This window comes from Micropterus salmoides, unplaced genomic scaffold (genome assembly GCF_014851395.1).
Source record: "Micropterus salmoides isolate LMB-PRFRI ecotype aquatic unplaced genomic scaffold, ASM1485139v1 Ms_hic_scaffold_4, whole genome shotgun sequence".
Lineage (NCBI taxonomy): Eukaryota > Metazoa > Chordata > Actinopteri > Centrarchiformes > Centrarchidae > Micropterus > Micropterus salmoides.
This window is the reverse complement of record NW_024043372.1, coordinates 19,619,276-19,643,737: the sequence shown is the minus strand read 5'-3', so window position 1 is coordinate 19,643,737 and position 24,462 is coordinate 19,619,276. Positions and strand designations below refer to the sequence as shown.

General features: G+C 40.0%; 1 protein-coding gene across 1 annotated transcript in view; it reads right to left on the bottom strand.

Annotated features, from left to right (window-relative positions):
- Positions 1-22,040, bottom strand: part of uba7 (ubiquitin-like modifier activating enzyme 7) — a 35,371-nt gene extending 13,331 nt beyond the window's left edge. The window contains exons 1-21 of the mRNA XM_038695766.1: positions 21,802-22,040; positions 21,541-21,709; positions 19,923-20,057; positions 19,683-19,789; positions 19,504-19,594; positions 19,003-19,135; positions 18,705-18,802; positions 18,463-18,612; positions 18,122-18,286; positions 17,846-17,950; positions 17,653-17,733; positions 17,017-17,172; positions 16,304-16,469; positions 15,968-16,164; positions 15,163-15,227; positions 13,509-13,719; positions 11,397-11,471; positions 10,010-10,211; positions 9,827-9,918; positions 7,332-7,424; positions 5,542-5,733 (exon numbers count right to left, since the gene is read on the bottom strand). Coding sequence (XP_038551694.1) covers positions 5,542-5,733; positions 7,332-7,424; positions 9,827-9,918; positions 10,010-10,211; positions 11,397-11,471; positions 13,509-13,719; positions 15,163-15,227; positions 15,968-16,164; positions 16,304-16,469; positions 17,017-17,172; positions 17,653-17,733; positions 17,846-17,950; positions 18,122-18,286; positions 18,463-18,612; positions 18,705-18,802; positions 19,003-19,135; positions 19,504-19,594; positions 19,683-19,789; positions 19,923-20,057; positions 21,541-21,709; positions 21,802-21,848 — 2,730 coding nt within the window. The 5' untranslated portion in view covers positions 21,849-22,040. The remainder of the gene's footprint in view (positions 1-5,541; positions 5,734-7,331; positions 7,425-9,826; positions 9,919-10,009; positions 10,212-11,396; positions 11,472-13,508; positions 13,720-15,162; positions 15,228-15,967; positions 16,165-16,303; positions 16,470-17,016; positions 17,173-17,652; positions 17,734-17,845; positions 17,951-18,121; positions 18,287-18,462; positions 18,613-18,704; positions 18,803-19,002; positions 19,136-19,503; positions 19,595-19,682; positions 19,790-19,922; positions 20,058-21,540; positions 21,710-21,801) is intronic.
- Between the last annotated feature and the right edge of the window lie 2,422 nt (positions 22,041-24,462).

Here is a 24,462-nt window from a genome sequence, read left to right as displayed (position 1 = left end):
CTGTACCGTGCAAATAACACTTATAGCCTACACTTGTACTGTGTCCCAGTCTGTTTTCCGCTGCCACAGCCGCTTTTAACCCCCGTTTTACATTCAGTAACAGTCCCAGCTCGTTATTTGTCCATGCAAAATAAAATCTGGTGTTCTTCATATGTCTTTATTCTGCCAAATCTTCTGTAACTACGGAATAGACCATCTGCTTCATGTTTACACTGGCATGCGCATGTCCAGTGTACGTGAACGGCCACTAGATGTGAGTTTTCAGTCATTTTAATATAGATGGAGATCAACTCTGACACACAGCTAAAATGCTGGTGTGGACGGAGATCGCATTCGTTTTAAAACTCTGTTTTTAAACAAAAACGGAGTAGTGTAGATGGGGCCTGAAGCAGGTTGGGATTCACTGTCTTGCTCGAGGACCCTTTTGAAAAGTTAATGCAGCCTCGGCGTTGACAACCCTGAGGCAGCTATTTGAATGGTGGTCGTTTTAACCAAAATACGATCCTGTTATTGTGTTTCTCATTTAAGACTGGCCTGTGACTTAAATATGTATGAGATGAGGAGATATGATTGAGAATGATTTGAAAGAGCTGCTAACTACCGAACGCCTCTGGCTTTTTAATTTGGCTAAATGGGGAGCATGCATGCTGAGTTTATGAGCCATCTTGCTTATGCTACTAAATAAATTATCTAGATAGCTATTTTTATGGGGGCTTTTATTGAAATGATTTCCTATAGTCTGTGTTTAACTGACTCATTTGATCTAACATGTCTGTCAGTGTACGTCTGTTGTTACAAAAATCAACAGCCCTTGTACAGACATAATATTGTTTTTGGTGACACAAATGGGAAGGTAATTATCTGTAGGGAACTAAAGAACAGTAGTGATGGAACAATGCGACGTAAAACAACTGAGGACTTAAAAACATAAGGTCAAACCAACAATAACACCAACAACAAAAAAAACCTGGAAAACAACAGAAGGCACAAGCCGTCTATGTTGATCACAGGTTACTCATTATCCCGTGAGCACTATTCATGTCTGGGGCTTGAGTTACAAACTGCACAATGCAGCTCCATGCTGCAGCTCCCGGAGGAGTACTTAGGGCGGTGGATCATGTTCACCCTTTTTCTTTACTAGCACAGTCCGAAGAGGCACACACAGATTTAACCACATGTGAGGTAAATCTCCCCCTTGGTTGTTCTCATTCTCTCTTTAAGCCAGTCCCTGTTATTTGTGTGACAGATGTGCGACCATCAATTATATAAGTGCTTGAATCACAAATCAAGAAGCTGCAAGTTTTGCTTTCTACACGTTAAACAGCATACAGCGACCCTGGATTGGACAACAAAAGTGCAAACATCCTTGAGATGACATGACACAAGATTATGAGTACTAGGCTTTTTTGTTGAGCAGGCTGTGAACGAAAAGTTATTAGAAACAGAGACTGGAGCAAATGAACACAAAATTCCTGCCTCCAAGATCAAGCACTGCTCTCTGGAAAATCTGGTTTCAATACATTGCTTCCTGTGAAGGCAGGAAATAGCCGTCATTTTTGCAGGTAATTAACAAAGAACCAGAGTGAGCATTGGCCTTGGAGTGGCTTTCTTGAGCCTTGCCTCCAACACTGCTAATTCAGTTACTGACCGAAAGGGCAAACTGGGGAAGAAGGGCACAAAGGGAGCGTGAAAGGGCACCAAGTTAAGATTAGGGTGTGGTGGATGTGTGCAGAGACCAGTGGCTGCCTTAAGCATCTGGGAGCCCCTTTCAAGAGCAAATGTAGGGCCCTACCTAACCCCCACAACAGAGCTGCTTGGTACAAATGCAGAACATGACTTAAACCCCGAATAAACTATTTTATAAAACATTTGCGTATATTACACATGTTTATTATTTATAGCTGGGACCTTAACCTTTAATTTGCTGCTGGTTAGAATAAATTAATTATGGCAGAAAATATGGCAAAGAGTGAAAAGTGTGCCAACTAACCCCCATCTCCCCTACACAGGGACCATCAATCAATAATCAGTTGTACTCTTTGTAATAATATTAACAGAGACCCAAAAGTTACCACCATGAGCAAGCAGTTGGCGACACAGGCAAGGAAGAACTCCCTTTCAGCAAGTAGAAGCTTTGAGCAGAACCATGACTGGGTGGCCATCTGTCTCGACTGGTAGGGGGGTGGGGGGGACAGAGACAGAGAGAGAGAGAAAGAGAGAAGCAGCCCAAAGCAATATCAACACAGAAAAGCAAAACAACAGTAAAGATAGTATTGGTACAAACATCAATAAAAATGAATAAGGAGCATTTCCATGGTACACAACCAGCAGCAAGTAAAAACAGCATACACTGGTATGGAGAGTTGGGCAAGCTGCTGGAGGAGTTCAGGATGGACCTGGTTATAACCAGCTGAGTAATACCTAGCGTAAACACGTCCTGCTCTGTTCTGGCATCCGCCAATGTTTCTGTGTTTTACGGAGGCTGCCGCAATAACAGTACTCACCCATCCTTGTTGCTCTTGAAATATCCTTTAATGTCTTGTGAGGTTTTGTTTTCTGCAGTAACAAGGTAAGCACTGTCTGCACTGTCTATGATATGAAGTGAACTTATTCTCCTTTCAGCTAAGTTGTGTCATACAACTAGCAAAAAGAGTGCATTTAAAGCAGTATTAATTTCTCTGTGTTTTGGCCACTTGGGGCCACGCTGCACTGACTATAATATCACCTGATATATTATCTCTAACCTTGTCTGTCTGCTATACACAGAAAACAGCTGCCTGCTACAGATCCATTGTTGATATAAAAATATTATAATAAGCGCATCTTTTAGTAAAGAAATAAGATGCAGACAAGACTGCAGCTCAAAAACTGTGACAACATCAAGTAACAATCCTTTCATGGATTTATCTTGATGTCCATAAACAGATTTTGTGTAAACATTTCTAGCAATTGTAAAGATTTTCATCTCTGTGACCTTGCCAGACATGCTACTCCTTTAATGGCCTGTGCCTTGGCCCCCTGACTAAAAAACATAAACATGAGGAGAAAAACGATACTAAAGAATCGCAGCGTTGAGCAGACAAGGACAGCCCTCCATTTGTTTACATATTTCTGCCTCCATACAGAAGATAGCAGCAGTGAGAGAAAGCCAGGGGAACTTCCTATTTTGGTAAACAGCTGCTTTAAAGCAACAATTCTGGAAAAGGGTTACCATGGTGGGAGAATGAGCAGTAATTACTTTTAGTTATGTGAGTAAAATGGACAGAGTGGTACACAGCCACATGTAAAACACCTTTTTCAAAAGCCTTCAATCACAATAAACGTCTCACCCACATATTCTTTCCTCTTCAGAGTTGGGATAATGCAGGTTACATTACAATGAGTGCCAAACATCTGGTAATGCTGTGATGTGGTTGGTGGTTAAAATACACCCCGCTTTGGATGGACACCGGGTGGGCCACCAGCACCACCAGTGAGTGTTGTTACTTGATATTAATGAACTGAGACTGATCTCACGAGGGGAGAGGTCTAAGTCACTGCAAAAGTAAGATGAGCTCTTGATATTGCATGTCTGATCAGTGATATTTAACAGCTGCACGTCTGTAGTTGCTTCAAAGCTGCCTAATAAAACCTTCTTTATTCACAGACAGATTAGAGAGATAAGAGAATTTGGCTTGTTGCTCTTGCTTCTGCTTTCGTTCCTGTCGACTAATTTCTGCAATGTTTTCTAAAATTTAATTTACAGATTTAAGTAGAGTACAGAAACGTAGTAGTGGGACTCAAAGAATCACAAGCAGGGCTTCTTTTGTCTTCAACATTATGTTATTGTATCATATCCAAGATATGTTTTTTACAGTTAAAAATGAACTAGTTATTGCTATGTGGTGGGAAAACAATGTAATGTTGACACCATCTCTAAATAACGTAATTTTGGTATTTCTGCACTGCAATTTCTTGTTACTTATTGGCCAACATATATGCAGATGCCAACATACCTGTGGTAAGCTAATATCAACCGATAATATTGGCCTGGCATTTGTGGGTGAGGATATTTAGTGTAATACACAAGTTATATTTAAGGTGATTGTATAAACGGTAAGAACAGAAGCCATTTGATTCTTAACTCTGTCATTCCATATTTTTGCTATGAGTTTTCAGTTACCTATATGGATCTAAAGCTACATAGAATAAAGGGAATATGTCTGAAAAAAGACTCTCAACCACAGAGCTGAACTGCATTTACTAAGATTTGTCCCTAACCCTCAAAACACTGACCATGAACCATGGCTGAGCCTTCTTCCCCTGGTGGTGTCCTGTCTCTGCTCTGGCTCCTCTGCTGAATTGAGCTGAGCTTAAAAGCTAATGCTGCAACACTAACCACCTCTGAAAAAGCCTGGGTCTGGAAAATCTAACGTCTGCCCATCCCTCTGACTAAATGATTCAACACTTGAGTATATAACCTCTGGTTGGGATGATGTAAGGTACTCTTTCTGTGTGACTGCAATAATTTATTGAATGTATCCATTCCATGCTGCTTGGGCAATGTTGTGTTTCAGCCAGTAAATTTTCAGAAGGCAGAAAAAAAGCGCAAAAAAGTATGTGCAAACATACTTTAACTGACCAAGTTTACAGACAACAACTGTGGTAACACTTTGTATGCAAGGAAAAGGGCATGCCTGGAACTTCAGAACTGCACAGAAAGTCAGCTGCCTCTGTCATCACAGCAGCCTTTAATGCAGCTGCAGCATTTTTGCCTGTAACCAAAGCTGAAACCAGACCTACACTGTCTCAGAGCTCACTGTCAGTGCACCCTCACGTCCCACAGGACACAGTTACCCCGTTTGCTGACCCCCAATGACCCCTGTCTGTCAGGGGTTTCAATGCTCTCAGTGAGAAAGCTGCAAAGGGCAGGTCCAATATCTGATTCCCTCCAGAGGTGAGATATTGAGGGAAAAGCACCCGGGCCTGTGAGGGGCAGGAAAATGATTTGATATCCTCCCAGACCTAAAATGTGACTCTAAGAGTTGGTGTTTGAATCTGGCTGGTAGCCATTTTGTGTTTGTGTTTCTTAAAGCTTGGCCGACACAGTATAAACAACCTAGTATGACCTCAAACATTAGGGTGGATTTGATCCTAAAAGGACTCTGTTTTAAGAGAACATGCTCCTGTCTTTTTGCTTTGAATTACAGTGGACTTGAATTCACTTAATTTGTGCACAGAAGCAGGCATGGGTGTGTTTGTGCTTTACCTGCCCTGAAATACTCTGAGGATTATACTGAGCTAGCTAAAGGCTTGGTTTATATGCAAGAGATTGACAGCTAGCCATAGTGTCTTACTCTGAGAGCACCCATTCATGGCTTAATGCTCTCCAGCCAGAGAGGAAGGACGTAAATCTACAAAAGACCAAAGAGATTTATCCCCAAAGTAGACAGGCTTAAATTCTAAATGAATGTACAGTAAGGGCCTGTCAGGTTGTATAAAGCGCCTTACTCAGGTCTTATATATGACTGACTGCTGTGGGTGTATAGAGCTGTTACTCACTTCGAAGGGCTGGGGCCGGCTAGGCTGGGACATCACAAAGTACTGGACAGCCAGGTTGATATAAGCTGTGCGGTAAGAGCTGATCTTCTGGTGACCCTGCACCAGTTTATACAGCTCCAGGCACATCAGGCCTGCCACTGCGGCTGTGGTGGTAGCTATGGCTGGGATGATCCTTCCGGCAATGCCCTTACTCTGTGAAGGAGACAGAGGAACGTTCACTTTTCAAATGTACTGCAGATAATGTACAGCTGGACAAGAACTAAATATTATTTATCGACTTTCAGTAGAATCCTACTGTGACACTATGAGATTATTGTGTTGTTTTACAAAATTCCGGTGGCGGAAAATAAATATATATATATATATATTTACTAATGTTCTGGCATTAAAACTCTCTGACTTCTGGCATCTTTCGAAATTGTTTCAAACACGCTATCATATCAATTTCCCAATAAATGTCTTTTATGAATAATAATATAAAAAAATAGAACTTTTGTTTTTTAAAATGGCTGTTCATCCGTTGCTCATTTGTTCCTCAAATGTCCATTTTTGGGCCTGTTGTATTCAATATACATGGTTCCTCTCTGCCGGATCATTCAAAACCACAGTGTTTCCCACTATGTAGCTGCTGCCTGAATTTTAACAGGCACAAAGATATATGAACACATGACTCCTACGTTAGCTGACTTACGCTGGCTTTTTTTTCTTTATTGAATAAACTTTTACTGATCACGTTTAAAGCGGTCCTTGGCCTTGCTCCAAAGATAAAGGATTTACCGACACCCTATGTGCCTGGGCATTCTCTGAGACCAGTGGATGCAGCTCTAATGGTCTTTCCTAGTTCCCAGTTTTATGACTAAAAGCCCATAGTCTGTGCAACACTCTACCTATTGAAATCAGTCAGGCTACATCATCAGCATCTTTTATATCCCTTCTTTAAACTTTCTTTTGTAGCAAAGCATTTATAAGTACTTAATACATAGCTAGATTTTATCCTCCCATTCCTACTCCTATTCCCCAGTGTGTTTGACCTTTCTGTTGTTTTAAATTGTTGTTTTTATTTTATACTGCAGTTTTCTCCCACAACTTTGTAACCTTTCTAACCTGTCTTACAGTAAAACTATCAATGCCTGATTTTAACTTGTATATTTTACCTTCAGGTATTAGTACTTATACTGATTCCCACTGGAAACTGTAATAAAAAACATCAAAATGTCATTTATTTTTGTATATACAGTATCCCAATTATATTCTGTCTAACTGACACTGACATGTCGCCTAACCCTTATGTAAGGTTTGCAGTGTAGATATACTGTATGTTTTGAACAGATATTTGTGAAAAAACATTAAATGGTGAGTGAAAGTAAAGTTATTCCCAAACAAGATGCAACATGTGGAAAAACATGTATGATTACACAAGCGTAACCCTCTTTTGTCTCCCCTCACTCAGCAGTACCCCTCCCCCCATCCTCCATCTGTCTTGGCTGTGTGCGTCTGCAGCAGTGGCTGGTACAAGGCCTGGCTCAGGTGTCACCTCCCAGGCGACAGGTAAAGTGCTGTGATTAGTTCTGCTCAGGGAACAATAGGTGAGGAGGTGGTTTCTGTGGCTTGAGGGCAGGTGTGTGCAGCACCAACTAAAAACATAACCCTGAGGGAGGGGGAATTGTCTGCTGTATTTTCCTGCTTTTTCTAAATTGTACTCAATTCAGTTTCATCATTAAAATTTCCCTCTATATTTTTTACTCTTCACAGAGACTTGATGAGCCGATGTACATAGTGAAAAGGCTGACCTGGTGTCGATTAGCTGCCGGGATGTCGTAGTTCTCTGCCCTCAGGTTAGAAGCAGCCACAATGTAGTCCATGTGGAAGTTACTGTCGTCATCCTGTGCCAGATGGGATGTTAAACATACAGTATATCAGCCTTTCATATAATAAACTCCAAAGCTTGATACACAACAACAAAATATATCTACAGTATGTGTGTGTATGCTTGTCCATGACATCTCCAGCGATGTGGTGCTCAGTTTTCCTGCTTTGAACTTTGAAGTCTTTGTTGTTGTGTCACTTAAATCACTAATACGTGACTGGGTCACCTCATCAGAATGCAGTGGAAATCAGATTTCTGTTGTGATCGACATGGCTAGTGAGGTCATGCTTCTGCTACTGCGGCTCTACAAAGGCTAGGAAGGCGACTGTCACTCTGTGATGGCTTTAGGGGTTGTGAGGAAGCGCCTAGCTGGCAACCTGATGCATTTGAAACCCTCCTACACACATTCCATCTATCCACAGAATGACCCAGGCACGTAGGGATAAGAATGAAGGGGGAGCATGGCAGTTTGGGGACCTTATTCTTATTCAAGATGACACTCGATACGTACCTGACTTACCTCATCTACCTTCATTACTGCTCCTCCTGAGTCACTGAATGCTTAACCAGGAGCTCATTTAGGGTGCCTGAGAGTCATTTAGCATAGCCTCTCCAAATTCCTCTAATGCTCACCTCTACAGCCAAAGCAACTGCACCCTGTCTGGCCTGCTTATAGCTCTTTCTTGAGCCTGGAGTACCTCGTGCCTGAAGTAAAGTTTTTGTTGCCTTTTTGTAACCACTTCCATTTCATAGATTTCATCTCAACTCCACAATATCATCTTATCTAAAGAAGTTAAAGATAAAAGCTTGTGAAGAGGAGAGAATTGTAATTATAACACTCCTTTTCAAAAGGTTTCCAAGGAAACCCAGGAACTCACTGGATGGTCATTAAGTCAACAGGTAAACAGGTCAGATGCAGTGGACAATTTAAGTATAACTTATATTTGGGGAGGGATATCCACAATTGCTCAAAACATTTACTGGAATTCTGCATTTGTTTAATGTTACCACTGATAAATGATCCTTTTTGACACAGATTCTGTTTCTGTTTTATTAGGTCAGAAATATATAGTTTCATGATGATCCCCTCTGTTGAAATGTGGTTGGCACAAAAACAGGACTAACTTTTGACTTTTGCTACTTTTTCTTGCAGATATGTGTCACGAATCTTCTAGTCTCATGCATTTTGTGGCCATGTTCTGTAAAGTGTCAAATGCAAACATAGTGTTGGTGGCAAGACACATCGCAGGCAACTTTCTTGCTAGTAAATCAGTCTTGTCTAAGGTATGACTGACTGTGTCAAAACAACTGGTTAGGAGATACCTTTGGTAATTTGTTGGGAAGAAGTATGTCTAGTCTGACCTCCGCACCTAGCCACAGACACTTCAAGTTGTCAGCCTGGTGCTAATCATGATTTAATGTCCAGACAGAGAGTGATGTTGAGAGGTGGTGTGAAAGAGTGTGAGAAGTAACTGTGACTGTGGCTAGATGCACAATGGATGTGGTGTTAAGGGGAATCTACCTTCAGGGCTCAGGCCCCGTCCACACTACTGCGTTTTCGAATTAAAATGGAGACCTTTTGCTACGTTTGCACCTCCCGTCCAGACTACAACGATGAAAACGAAGACCACACTCCCGTGTTACATTCAGTAACATTCAGTATAAGAGTGTGGCGGCAGAAAACAGACTGGGAGTTGTTGCAAAGTAAATGGCAACATGCACAGTACGTTATTTGCACGGTACAGAATATTTTAATAAAAATATGATGTCAAAAACCCGGTCAGCAGCATTGTGTTTCTGCTTTGCAAGACCCAATCAGAGAGCCGAGCGTGAGCGGCTGCGTCATCGTTTCTAAAGTCCTCCGTTTTGGGCCGTCTTCACTGAAACGCCCTTTTGAAAGCGTTGGCAGTGTTTCCAAATGTCTCCGTTTTAGGTCTTCGTTTTCATCGTTGTAGTCTGGACGGGAGGTGCAAACGTAGTAGTGTGGATGGGGCCTCAGTGTGCCACTTCAATAACGCAGTTGACACGTTTACAGACAGTAATCTCTTTCCTGAGTTGTGGAATACACTGCATTTCACCAAAAGTATGCTAACGCAGCTCTCACATAGACCCATGTAGAAATAATCTATTCCATGTGAGCTGCCTGACTAAATGTTTTCCAGGATGTAAACCTCTAAAATATATGTCTTAGCCACTAGGTCTCATAACAGTGAACACAGAATACAAGCAAGCTCTGTTTCGTGAATGCATGAGGATCAGCACAGATTCGGGTCACTTAGAACCCAAAGATGAGGGGAAAAAAGACTTTCTGAAAGCTCCTATAGATTTGAGTGCAGCTCCCTGCTAACACTGAGCCGCCAGTCTGTCTGTGGCTTCTGCAGAGTGTGCAGCAGAGGTCTCACTGCACTTTTGCCCTACCTTCTCAAAGTCGATGGGGTACATCTGCATGGCTGAGCTTTTCAGAGATGGCGAGGCCAACTTTCCTTTCAGCTCCTCAAGTCGGGATTTTTCTGGTGCATAGACACAGACAGAGTAAAGAAAAGCATCCCTGGAAGAAACTGAGGTAATTACATGTAATATCAGCAATTTTAAATTAATCACCAGCTTCATCACTGTCCTTTTTTTGGTCCTCCTCCATCTCCTTGTCAGTGAGATGAATCTTCACGGAGGACTTGGGAGTAAAAGATGGCACACGGACTTTCTCTAAGGTTCTTCTGATAGAGGAGCAGTCTCTTGTCCCTCTGATTCCATAGATCTGCCCGTACAGATTAGCGGCTGCCACCACATAATCCATATGGGTAGTCTAAAACACAGAATGAAAATATAAACTATTCATTATATTGAAACCTTTACTGTCATATTTTAACAGCGAACACAGTGTCCATATAAATACTATACTATCATGTCATTGGGCATTTCTTTTAAATATATAAATATAGTAAAGACAAAGCTACAGGCAATGCAGTACTGCTAAATTGCTGCCCTGAACAAAACAGGTAGCTGTAACAATAGGTCCCTCAATAACTTTCTCTCTCTCAACACACACATGCAGTGTATCTTGTAAGTATTTTCTTTCTTATCTGTAACAGTATACACTTTTTTGAGTTCACTGATTAGTAGAATTACAGGCCGGTGCTGAAGCAGCAAACTGAAACTCACAATGCATGAATGCAATCTTAGACATTTATAATAGAAGAGCTGGGAATTACTTTTGATTTTAAAAAGTGCACAGATGATAGATACATAGAATTTTTTATTTAACTGTTTTTTAGTTGGGTATTAATATCCTACTACATTTCTTAATCTGACAGTTCCCAAGCAAACCACTTTCAAAGCAAAACAAATAGATTTTTAAAAATGCAATTAATACCAACATCACACAGGTGCAATAATGAAATCACTCAGTGTTATACTCACTTGACCTTTCTAGATAAGTGAAAATTGGCACTGAATCTGGCATTTACAATTGTATCATTGTCTGGCAAAGGTTGGATCTTAGGAAAGATAAGATTTCAAAAAACATTTTACAAAGATGAAAATTGTTTAAGCAGATAAAAGTCAGATGGGAGGTGATGGAATAAAATGTAAATAAAATGACAGTAAAATGACAGTAGAGAGATGACAGAAGAGGTCAAATGATTGAGGGAGAGGAAAGAAAATCTTCTTTGAGAGACAATAGGACATTGTGAAGCTTCCAAGTTACAGTATTTTCAGCTTAATATCAGCTTATTATTACCTGGCTATTAAGGATGTGAATGTGTGTGGAGAGCAGATTATTATCTACCTCTTATTGTCCATACGTAGGTAGAGTGGCATTCACACCTTAGATAAGAGTCCAGTATATGGTCAAAGTAACAGAGGGTCACTATCAGACCAGATAAAGAAGGAATGCGAGCGGTCATCAGCGCTTTCACTAATTCCTGCCTACTGTTTTAGGGTGCATGTCAGGATTATTACTGCATGATGCACTGGACCAGACACTACTCACACTGTTGGGGTCAAAGGTCAGTGAGTGAGGGCACCTCTTGGATCCAGACCAGAAGGGTAGACCAGTAGCAGTCTCCTAAAGAGAAACAGTGAAAACTCTATTTATCACAATGATCAACAGCTGAAAATATCATAGGAGGAACATCATTTATTCAGCTTCTGTATATTGTTTTATAGCCCGGCATAGCTCACTGCAGTTCTTCATTAATACATCAGTGACAAGAAGATTGATTTCTATATACCAAACGTAAAAAAAAAAAATTTCCCCAGAAGAATCAATACAATTATTCAAAAAAACTCCTAGTCTTTTAGTTTTCTGACACAGCAGGAGGCCTACAACCTTTCTGTGGCACAGCTAGACATTTATTGTTATCAGTGGTGTGTTGACAGTACAATTTGTATGTCTGATAAAGGAACAAAGGGGCTGAGAGCTTTGATGCTGCCAAATGGTCCATATGCTGGGAAAGAGAAAGTGTCCTACTGGTGGTGCCAGTTTTCACTGCAGGGGTGCTCTCTATAGAAGCCAAAAGGCATCAACAACATTCTCCTTTTCACAATCAGGATGCAGATGGCTTGAGGCCAGAAATGGGGCATCAACAACGATTATTCTTAAAAAGGTTGAGGCCACTCAGTTTAAGATTTCATGTGGTGTTCTTGTGGCCCAAAGCAGACTAAATGAAAAACATAACAACAAGAGTGAATTTGAGCTGAATAAATAGAACTGACCTGACTTTTATCAATTATTGTTATTGTATTCCATAAAATCTAAAAAAAAAAAATCTGAAAAATGTCATGTCATTTTCTCTTACCATTACAAAAAAACAACTTCTCAAATTTGCACTTGTAAGAAACAGAGAACAGTAGCAAATCATCATCAACTTGAATGATTGATCAATGATAATGATCATTGCTTTCAATTATCAATTAATTTTCTGTCCATCAAGTAGTCTTAACTGCAGTTATTACATTAGCAGACAATGAGCCACTCAATACAATGAACAGGCTAGAAGACAAATACAGCAGTTACACTGTATGTAGAAACATTATTTGTTTGCATTTACAGCCTTTAATCTCTAATGTAATTTTAGCTACATCCATATAGATGTGTATGTCTATGGATCAAATCCATCCATTGTCCCATGAATCAAAGTTTTCACACACACAGAACCATGCATATAGTAACATAGAAGTGACTATGTGGAGGCTCGCACCCAACAATGTAGCTGTTCTGGTAAATGTAAGGTCATCTGTCATGGTTGTGTACTCGTATTTGTCAGGTCGGTTTGAGACCGTTAACTGACGTTAGTTTCCTTATCATGGTTCCTCAGAAAGTTTGTGGTCGAAAGTGACCTTTCAAGAGGACAATGCTCCCCGCTAAACTCTCGTACAGGTAACTTGTACAAAGAGAACTGTGGAAGAAAAATGAGAAGCAAAAAATTATAACCCTAACTTACAGAGTTTCTCTATGGATTGTTGTGATAATAGGGATAAACTTGATTTGTTTAAATGTTAATTCGACTGGCTCATTTTATCAGCATGAGGTATATTAATACAGAGGGGCGTACAGGGAATTTAGTGCCCTTGAATATTTACGTGAATGGAATGAAGACATGAATGGAAGAAAATCATTCTTGGTCGGATGAATTTCTATAACCCTGCAGGGACATAATAAGGGAAGAAGCAACCAGTTGCTGGACTGGGACCTGGGGGATTAGTGAGGGTTTGTTTGGGTTGATACTGATCCGTGCCCCCCCAGGTGTGACAGCAATATATGACATCATTCTGTCTGCATGCTTCGCTAGATTACAATCCCTCAGAGCCACTCAGAGATATTTATCAGTGGTGGCTTTCACTGGTTCAGGTTTCAGACAAGGTTAATGGTGGCCTCTAAGCCTGGGGAGATTATGCTGCATTATTCCATTAAAAGAAATAGAAAAATTAAACATTGATTGGCATTGTTTTGGTGCTAATACCACATTGCAATGGTTAATTGATTGTCATGCCAGGACCTTACATATACAACAGTGCCCCTCTGTGTCTATAAACATAAATTACAGCTTTGTTATACTTGGCTTTGGGGAAAGCTATTATTTTTCCTCTGGTGTGATTTTACCTGTTCAGGAGGGAAACAGTGCAGAAGCTGACAGATATCGTTGTTATAGAGAGACTCCCACTTGCAACGTGCCCAGCTCACGCAGTCTTCCCAACTCGTTGGACGTTGTCCTCCAGCTTTCATGTCCTCAAGGCTGCTCCACACCCCGCCAAGAACCTCCAGGGCCTCAGCATCTCCATGGCCAAGAGTCCGCTCTACAAACCCTGCATCTCTGCAGGAAACAGTGCAGTTATTCCTTTTGATTTAATGACAGACATGCAGTATACAGAAGGTAATAATCACTAGATGTGGGACAATTATTAGTGTCTCATTGTATAATTACATTACATTCTCAAGGTCTACCTTCCAAAATAAAAGCTTTGACTTGCTGGGCTTGTTTATTGTGGGAAGAAGATATGACAGTGTACAGTGAAAAAAGGTAAAGTCCTCATGGAAAAATCTATGAAGCACAGAATGACGAAAGAGATCTTTGGAAATTAGGGTGTAGTCTTTTTAGTGACACAGAAGGGATTACTTTGACGTTTACCTGTGGACTAATAGGAAGTGGTTAGTGAGCTTGTACTATACTACATGCCTAGACAGCTCTTGCGCCAACAACAAAGGGGATCTGCGTCTATGTGCAGTCCTACCTAAACTGCTCTAAACAGGAACATTTTGAGTCATAGGTCTGCATAGCGCTGCTGTTCCTTTCCATAACCTCATTAACCAAGATTTAAAATTTACTGAGTTATGACATTTCCAGAAAGGTTCTCCATGACTGCCCAACAAAGAGGCCTCTGAAGAAAGTGGTTTTTAGAGTATTGCTAAATTACTAATACATGTTCTTATTTCTAAACATCAGGGTAACACGAGAAACGGCTGCGTGAACCAGCTCCAGTCATGATTTTTGCTTTTATTTACAGACAGTGTGTAAGTATTTTACAATTCAGGGGGATTATATCAAATCTCACCAAAGCAAACAAAGAGACTTCTCAAAACATGGCTGGATTAGCAGGGCTCCGAGTCTCAAAGCTCAGATAAAGTTTGGGCTTGGAGGCTCAATTCTGTCACTGACATGATGTTACATTAAAATTAGGTCAATGCTTTATGGTAAGCTCATTGTTTTCAGTTTCCCCAAACTATTTGAGGTGTTTTTCATAAAATAGCAAACTCAAAGATATAAAAAACATGTCAAATCTCAAATAAATATAAGTATTACCAGTACAGTCACTGACAAAGCCTTTTGACATGGTACTTATTCCTGCATTAATCTGATCTCTTGTTCCATTCAGTAAATGTTTCTAAATCAGAAAGTCTCTAATAAGTTATCTGTTATTTACAGAAAATACTGTTGGAGCTGCTGTGGAAGATACATTGCAGAGAACAGCCTTGGCAAGAGAGACTGTTTATAGAATTTTACTAGGGGTTTACTGCTAAAAGCCAACCGCATGTTTTCCTGTTTATAAAACAAAATAATGAGCTTGAGGCACTTTATTAGCCTTTGTAGGTTGACTGGAATGCTTTGTGAGAGAGCAGAAAAGCACTGTAAAATGAGCAAGTACTGGTCTTTAAGTGCCAGCAGACTGGCAGCAGATTGGTTAATACAATTTCTCATGTTTGTTGGAGGCAACACTTGGAAAACAGTAAATCACATGAGTGTGGCATCATATCTTACCTCAGGAAGACATTCACGTTTTCAGGTGTTTGTTTAAACAGTCCTTCAAACTGGTCTCTGGCCCACTAAAAGAATTGTTAACGCCGAATTAGTGCAAAGAAACCCACTTAACATGTGTTTGCATAGATAATCAGCAAACTGCAGGACTGCATTAGAATACAGAATACAGTCCTGTAATAAATGTGTAATTTTTGATTGTTTTGGACAGTGGTGATACCCTGACTTTTCCTCTAGTGCCACCATGAGGTTGACACTTTTTGTTAAATGTTGGGGAACTAGTGGCTGCATTATAACAAAATTTGGTACAGGTACTCCTCGCGGTGTTCATGTCCTCTTAAGGATGAATTCTGATAACTTTGGTGATCCCTCAACCTTTCAGCTAGCGCCATCACCTGGTCAAATTTATAACTTGTCTAGTACTTTGGTTTATGACCAGATACCTGCAAAACTAATTCATTTTTCATCATCCTTAACAATACTCTAATGGTAATTAGCAAATGCTAGCATTCTTACATGCTCAACTAAAATGAATACTGGATGGTAAACATCAGCATGATAGCATAGTCATGATGAGCAGGGTAGCTAGCACAGTTTTGCATTACGCTCAAAGCACCACTGTGCCTAATTAAGATGAGTTTCTAGCATATTGCATTCATATTAAAATATAAGAATACAGTTCAGTAAAATGCAGTCCAAAGTAACACCACCATAACGTACTAGAATTCCAATGCAACAACTAGATAAATCAATCTGTATAATTCATACTTAAAGATTAACTAGACTTAATTAGAAGTCTGCATCATACCTGCAGGGTGTGCTCAATGCGGTGAGGGAAGTTCTTGAGAGTGCACAGTGGGATGGCATTATTAGAACTTTTTATGCCCGGCCCATAAGACTCTGTCAGGTGAGGCACCACCACCAGAGTATGACCCTTGCTTCCTAGAGTTCCTCCCTCCAACATGGGCTTCTGGTGTTGAACGCAGCATTTATCAAGATAGACCCCTAGGCAGCAAAAAGAGGGTTTTAATGTACAATATTCTTTTGGTTTTGTAGTCAAATACGTACTGTAAATACTCTGGTATAATCACTGTCGTAATGAGAAAGTAGTGTAATAATGGTAATGAAGAGTAAGTGCCCTCACTGGCTTCCACATTGTCGAGGGCTGCAGCCACTCCATCGAGACCCATGAAGAAGTTGTAATCATACAGTCCTTCGCTGTCAGGGTCCAGACGATTTTGGTGAGCGGTGATTTTGATCATTGGGTTCATCTCTCGCACTGCTTTGGCTGCAACTTCCGATTTTGGTTTCTGTTTACGGACAAGCAAATGGACAGTGTGTCTGGGAGATAATGTATGTGAACAATGTAGGTAATGACAGTTTTAGAGAGAGTAAAATAAAATGTTATCTTTTATCCAGATATGTTATTTGACTATTCCAACAAATCACTAAAATCTAACGCCTAAAGCAGACATACTTGGTCTTCAATAATTCATCCTGTATGTTTAGAGTCTCGTCAAGATACTGTATTCTCTCTGCTCATCAGCAGAATCAGCACATTTCTCTCCAGAATTGCAGCAGATTTTCTATCAACATTCCCTCTAACTGCACTAAACTATGTGTTGCGTAAGTTGTTTACACAGACATGAGAGATCATTTGTCTGATATACTCCTAAAGTAAACTGCAGAACCAAACAGCCACAAATGATGGAACATGGCAGCTATGTGTAATCTGACACACACTACTTCAGACTGTAACAGTACCTTCACCCTGTAATTTAGGAAAGACCTCTGACCCTATGCTATGATGGCATGTGAAAGAGGAGGTTATTATTCGCTGTACTGTGCGTTTCTCACCCCAATGTCCTGAGACCTGAACAGGAACTGTCGATTCAAGTTGGATCGTTCTATAAAGTCCATGTCTGTTATAGTGATGTGCCCTTTTTCTCCAGCACCAAGTCCAATGAGGGCAAAGTTTTTAAGAAGCTCACAGCCAATAGCGCCAGCTCCAACCTTGAAAAAAGAGACTGTGTGAGACTAAATGTATTACCTTATGCAATGCAAGTGAGTGTCATCACATAAAAGCTACATTTTAGAGATAAGGGCAATTTTGTCTTTTAAAATGTAGCAAAAAAATTGTATCTATTGTTACATATCGCCTCTTTCACTTTCACTCACATACTTTGCATGCAGTATTTTACTGTGGTAAAAGAAACATGCATGCACTTTCTAAATCTCTCTCTAAAACACACACGTAAACAACAGTAAAAATAACACTTTTAAAGGAAACAGAAAAAGGGCATGGCACTGTTAAACGGCCCCTGCATACCAAGAAGTCAAAACTGGCAGGAAATGCCACCTGGATCCCAGCCGTTTCCTGCATGTGCCATCATGCATCAACACCAGACAAAATCAAAGGCAAACACAGATGGAGCTCTGGGTTTCCAGAGCAGAGTGTTCCCCCTGCTGGACAAATCTCAAACCTGCCCTCACCAGGAAATACTTCTGCTTCTCAAGCTGCTCCTGGAACGCTGACCCAAACACAGCGACCTGTCCATCGTGCCTCGTGCCCCTCTGTCAGAGAGGAGAACAAAAACATGGAATTGACATCAGAAGTCTGATATTACAGATTGATATGTGTGCTTTATTGTTGTAAATGTTTTAATCTAGAAATCTCTTAATATACTGCTGAAAAGGAGCCCTCTGCCAGTCGTTCCGCCTCTTCAGGGAGGCACTCCAGTGCATCAAAATATAGCCACTGCCGAAGAGGCAGAAATTTCCCACTGCAGGCCTGCAGGGACGTTACAGAGTGCACAGAGAAAAATCCATTCAGCTTTGTACACCACGCAGTAAGTGCTAAGTTATGTATAATTCATATACACAGTGTAACAATAGCGGTGTTATACGCCATCAAAAACTCACAGATGAAACTTATGTTACACGCATCATAGTTTGAACTCACCTTGATAACTTCTTGAGCAGCAAGGCCTCCAATGAAAGCAGTGATAGGAGCCAAGTCACCCTGGGCTGTGTAGGACAGTTTTTGCACCGCAGCTTCATCCAGCTGTTCCAGCTGTGCGGCTGTATTCAGCTCTCTCACCATGACAAGCAGGGAATCTGCATCTGACTGTACGGGAAGAACCATGTCAAGATGTGAGTGGACTCAATCCTGTAAACTGCTTTAATGATTACACTTCAACACCATATCCTGATTAGCTTGTTTTACCTGTTAAATTTTTTAAATGATCAAACAACTTGTTTTGTAAAATTAACTGCCTGTAGTAACCTGTAACCCTCACTGACCTGGGACCGAGGACGAGGGAGTCGCTGTTCTTTCTTCATAAAGCTATGGAGGGCTTGGAAAGCCAAGTGCAGGGTGTTGTGCCTCGATTCTTTCCCAAAATCATTCATCACAATCAGCTGATGATCCAGTAGAGCCTCACTCAGTTGTTTCTGCAATATATGTTGTGGTTATCTTATTAACAAAGGGTACACTATTTCAAAAGCAAAAATTATACAAGTTCAAACTAAATGTTGATACTTACAAAATTTAGCGTGCAGGGCTGTTTAACTTCAGTCACTACTCCACCCTTTTCATACTTAGAAAAGGCTGACGTGTCACCAATACTGAAGGAGAACTGGCCTGGGGATAGTGGTGACAGTGAGACAAAGATGAATTCTCATAACAACAATTAAGTTCTTCTGGGATGCTACTTGGAAAAGTTGAAAATGCTGAGTGCCATGTAGAGGGCTGCCGCGTGAAAGCATGGCTCCACTGTGTGTTACACTGTGTCTAAACAGCAGAGGTAAGAAACAAAGTAATTATGGCAATGTAACACTAACCACGGACTTTGATCTCCACAGGTCCGATGCTGTTGAGCTCCGTCATGCCTTGGACTTCAGAGAAGGAAACTTTGGAGCCATCTGAAAATCCATGATTCTGGTCATCTGCGCAAAGCACCACTCCAGGATTGTCCTAGAATAAAGACATATTGACAACCTTTAAATCTGAAAGAAATATTCCGGTAGTAATGTTCAAGTAAGCTTATTTTTTTACACTTTTAGAAATCCTGTAAAAGACATTTGGATTGTAAATTATATAATTTTTTATCAGACAGGTCAGAGAGGTCTTCTATGTGGAGTTCATATGTTCTTCCTGTGCATATTTGGAGTTCCTTTCACAGTCCAAAGATATGCAGGTTAGCTGAACTAGTAACTCTTCTTTCCCATAGTTGTGAATGTTACACATCTCTTAGCAGGACAAGCAGGTTTTAAAATGGATGGCTTGATGTGTTAGAGAGACTTTTAATATGCCAGCAGCACAGAGCAAATGGAGAGTCTTACCTTGGTGATACTTTGTATCATCGCTGATGCAGGCATCTCTCCATCCTGGTCCAAGACCTCAAACTCCTCCCCAAAGTCACAGAACAACTGACTGCAAATGAAAAGATTTTTACGTCTTCCCTTCATGCATTATTAATTATATAAAATACTGATGGTCTCAGTTTGTGTTGCCCACTTACCCACAGAGTCCTTTGGTGTCTGCTACGATGAACTTGATACTATGCAAATGACAGAGCTCACCAAAATGCTTCTGATCATCCAGTGAGGAGTCAGTGAGGACCACCACCTGAAAAATGTGGACCATATCAGACAGAAATTAGTGACAGACAGAAAAGCTAATCATTTGGTTTTGTCATCTCAACTTTAAAAGGATATCAATATGAAGCCTGTCTGCACCGTTAGATACTACAGCAAAGTACCTGGAATTGCAGAAGCAGTTCGTCATCCAGTGGTTCGGTGTGGGCTGACACGTGCACATGTGGGTTTAAGACAGACAGCTGTTGAAGGGAGCACGTGGCTCGGTTCTGACCAAGATGGGACTCCTTCAGGAAAAACTGGTATAACAATGAAATTACAGGTTGACTCAAGGTTCACCTCTACTGACTTGTTCTGGAGCTTTTGACTGTATCACACAGGTTTCAACAGCAAGTTGAGTTTCCTCGGTTCTCATGAAACGGTAAATGTTCCCAATTTACATGTTTCCAAGGTCAAGAAAGAACCATCAAACTCAAAATTACATGTTGTTAGATAAAGTCTTTTAAAGCCTTTAAATCTTAGCAGTCACTGGTGGTGGATTTCAGATGCAGCAAGAGGCCACACACCCCTGTCATAATAAGGGGTGAGGGAGTAGAGATGGTGGACACCTACAAGTTCCTGGGGGTTCAACTAAACAACAAATTGGACTGGACAGACACAACAGCAAGAACCTCTACAGGAAAGGACAGAGCCGGCTGTTCTTTCTGAGATGGCTCAGGCCATTCAACTTGTGCGCCAGACTGCTACGGATGTTCTACCAGGTGGCATCGGGACTTGTGGCGCCAACAAACTGGGCAAGTGAGGAAGGCCAGCTCAGAGGTGGGGATGGAACTGGACATTGTGGAGGCAGTGACTGAGAGGAGGATGAGAGGGAAGCTGAAAACCATCATGAACAACCTCTCTATGCTGAGCTGAGGCAGCTCAGGAACTCCTTCAGCCACAAACTCATCAAGCCCCGAGCCTCAAAGCGCTTTGGAGGCTCATTTGTGCCATCAGCCATCAGGCTCCACAACACCACAGCACCAAACTGACGGAACTCAATTCCTGATTATCTCTCAGTGACATTTATCTGGTTGTAAATAATTATCGTATATCGCATATTAATTGTATAAAGTGTGTAAACAATGTGTTAATATTTAAACATCTACATAGAATGCTATTTGTATACCGATCATATATAGTGAGTATACAGTGTATACATCTATATTTATACATCTGGTTGAATGTCACTGATTCTACATTATTGCATCTGTTCTTTTACTTTTCTCGGTGCTGCTATGTGAACCTAAATTTCCCGTATGGGGGATTAATTAAGTTACATCTTATCTTATCTTACTAATAATCCTTTTATGGTAATAACTTATTGTAGGAGGGGGAGGGGAGTATATGTGCTTAACAGTGAAAGTAAACTGACTGCATTTGAAAAAGCTATTTACAATTACCAACACACTCACCCTTTTGCTTTTCAATTTCTACAATTATTTTATTACTTGTGAAGTAGCTGAAGTAAGATTTATTAAGTTAAAACATTGGCCTTTTAATGATGCAAGAATGTTTTATTATTGCCATTATATAATCTCATCCCATCTGTCATTTAAATACACAAGAAAGAGTTTAAAAAAGAATCACTTTAACAGGATAGAAGTTGGTGTTGCTCTAACAGGAAGTTGTTTACTTTAACCATAGTCTTTGAGTTAGGCCTACATCTGCCACTTATCTCTCCTAAAAGCGTTTTGTATTTATACATTTATTTTAACAAAGAGGCACCACATGGTTAAGTACCTGGGAGGACAGGTCGCTCCACACTGTCTGGCCTTCATCCTGGACGGTGACAGACTTCACTCCGGACAGGATCACATTCTTGGCTATTTCTACTCCAAGACCACGCATACCTGCTATGAGGACGTTGGCTGTGCCCATCCGGTGCATCGCCTCATGACCCAGAACATACCTGTGCAGGTAAAAGTATAAGTGGATCTGACGGCCTGCGGTCTATACAGTTAAACTCATCCCTCATCAGAGTGTGGTGCCGGTGGTACTTACAGCTGTCTGGAGTAGAATCCTTCATCGATTTCACCGATTACTGACATGGTGCGCTTAAACTGACAGTATCCAATATGAGATGACCAGTTTGAACGGATCAGTTGAACTGACACCTCACTACAACAACCAAACAGGTCTCATCAGGAACAGAAAGTAAATCGGTGTGACAAATGATCACTTTCGTTTCAGATCTTAGTTTCAGTTTCCAGAAGGACTTCCGGCTTTGGCCACTAGAGGGCGACTAATGACTGTTTGTCGATTGTGGTTTGGAAGCTAGAAATGGAGGATCTGAGTGGGACGCATACACATAAGTTTATGTAGGCTATTCGTTAGTTCGGGAACTCCTGAGATTATCAGATATTTTGAAGGATTTTTCTTGCCTATATAAAGTCCTACTCAACTCAAAACTGTTTTCTGTTCATTGTGACTTCACTTGAATGTTTGATCTTACAGTGTTTTACAAGTTTTTTTTCAGTGAGGGAAAAGGAGTAGATGTGATTTTTAGGACAATTTTAACCAGTTAACTGACGTTTTTTTGTGGAAAAACCATATCAGATAAAACTTATTATTCAAATGAGTATTAGTATTTTCATTTGTCTTAAAACATGTCTGAAGGGCACCTTTAACATTTCCATGGGAACAATAACAGTGATACACCCTAATATTGCTTAATGTGTCTATCATTCAGTTCAGCAAGCTTAGTCTGGAGAAGAGTAAAATACCCTTACAGAAGAAAGTATTGCAGTGACCAGACATTATTCATCATTACATATCAAGTTGAGGCAGTAAGATGACAAACCATGTTATGAATGAAGAACAGACAACTTTAAAATAAGATTTAAAAAGTAGCCTGCAATTACATTTAATATGATGACTCAATTGCATTACTTCATAAAACAGATATCATTTTGTGTGGTACAATTTCAAAAAAAAGGATCATATTGTCACTGTAAGGATTTTGAAAGGAAAATGAATAGTTCATGAAATACGTTTAGTTGCCAAAGTTTTATTTCCAGAAAACACATCTTTTTTTTTTTTTTTACATGTATGCGCACTATACAAGAAGCGTTTATGAACCATCAAATTCATTTATTTATTCCTAATAACCACTGAATATAGTATATAGATCACTGTCAATCACTGTCAAAGATGTTCCTCTGGCAGAAATTACAGTAATCATTTTTATTTGTATATGCTTTTTCAGACTAATCAACATATTACAGTATTTTGTGTGGATCAGATGGTTTATTGACAGTATCACTTTTTTTATATACATACCCTATCCAATAGACAGTGTTTGGTAAACCATAATAAATTGACACATTTAAAATCATCCTTAAACACAAAACTTGAGCTTATGGTACAATTAGACACTGATGTAAACAACATAAATATGGTTATTTGTTTTACTGTAATTATAATCAGAATGAATAGTAGGATAAAATTACTGTACAGCTAAACCTATAAACAATAAAGCTAAACTATCTGAAACAACAAAGCCTAACATCAAGTAAAAGTTGGCTTTGTCACTCACAAATAACCATTTTATGGAAATTTACTTTAAAACCTTCTCTGTGAATTTGATCTTAGAAATACATTTTGGAGATGATCCCGCAACACAAAATATTTCTTACGCGAACATTATTCATCATTACGTATCAAGTTGAGGCTAATGTAATCTAATTTAATCTAAATTTCATAGCTCAGTTTACTGCAGGTATGTTTGTTTAGTCCTACATACTCTTAAGTGAATTCTCCTTTGGAAGAATATGGTAACGCAAACTTTTCACAGTCACATTACAACATTATATGAGGTGGTGTTACTAGAGAGTGAATACATTCTTCTCATAACTTCCTGGCTGGAGTTGCCTGTATGTGAGGAGTAACTTCATTCCTCATCTGCAAGCAATGCATTTTTGGCAAAAATCCTACAGGCATCAAGATAGGACACACTGTTTACAAATGGTGATAACGTTTTTCCATTACTTTTGACACTATGACGCCTGTGTGGAAAAAGGAGTTGCAGTTGGTGATATGATATGACTCTTGGGAAGGAAACGATGAGGATATTTTTGAAGTGGTCAGATTTCGCAAGTATTTTATACTTCCTTGTTGCGGGCGCGGCTTGAGAGGACAGCACCAGCACCTACTTGAGGAATATCGGAGTCAAGCAAGTCAGATTGACTACAGGATTTCCAGTCTTCAACTTTCAAAATAAATCTTAAATCTCTCTCTCAGAACATGTTGCAACATATGGGGACAATTTAATATAGGGTACTTATTTAAAACCTTTGGTGGAGGAAATAGTAGGCTATATTCAGATTATTTGGCCTACCCAAGGAAAAGTACTAATACCACACTGTAAAAATAACCTGTTACAAGTAAGACTAACTGATTAATTGACTAATCACTTCAGCTGCACTTCTAGTTTGATTAATAATATCATATGTTTTGAATGCAAAAGTCTTAATTTGTAAAGTAACTAGTACTAAAGCTGTCAGATGATATATCAAAAGTGCAATATTTCCTTCTGAAATGTAATGAAGTATTAGTATAAAGTAGCATGAAAAGAAAACACTAATGTATAGTAAATCAAATGTGTACTTAAAAAGGCTACAGTTCTTGAGTAAACGTACGTTCCCCCACTGTTTTAAATAAAGT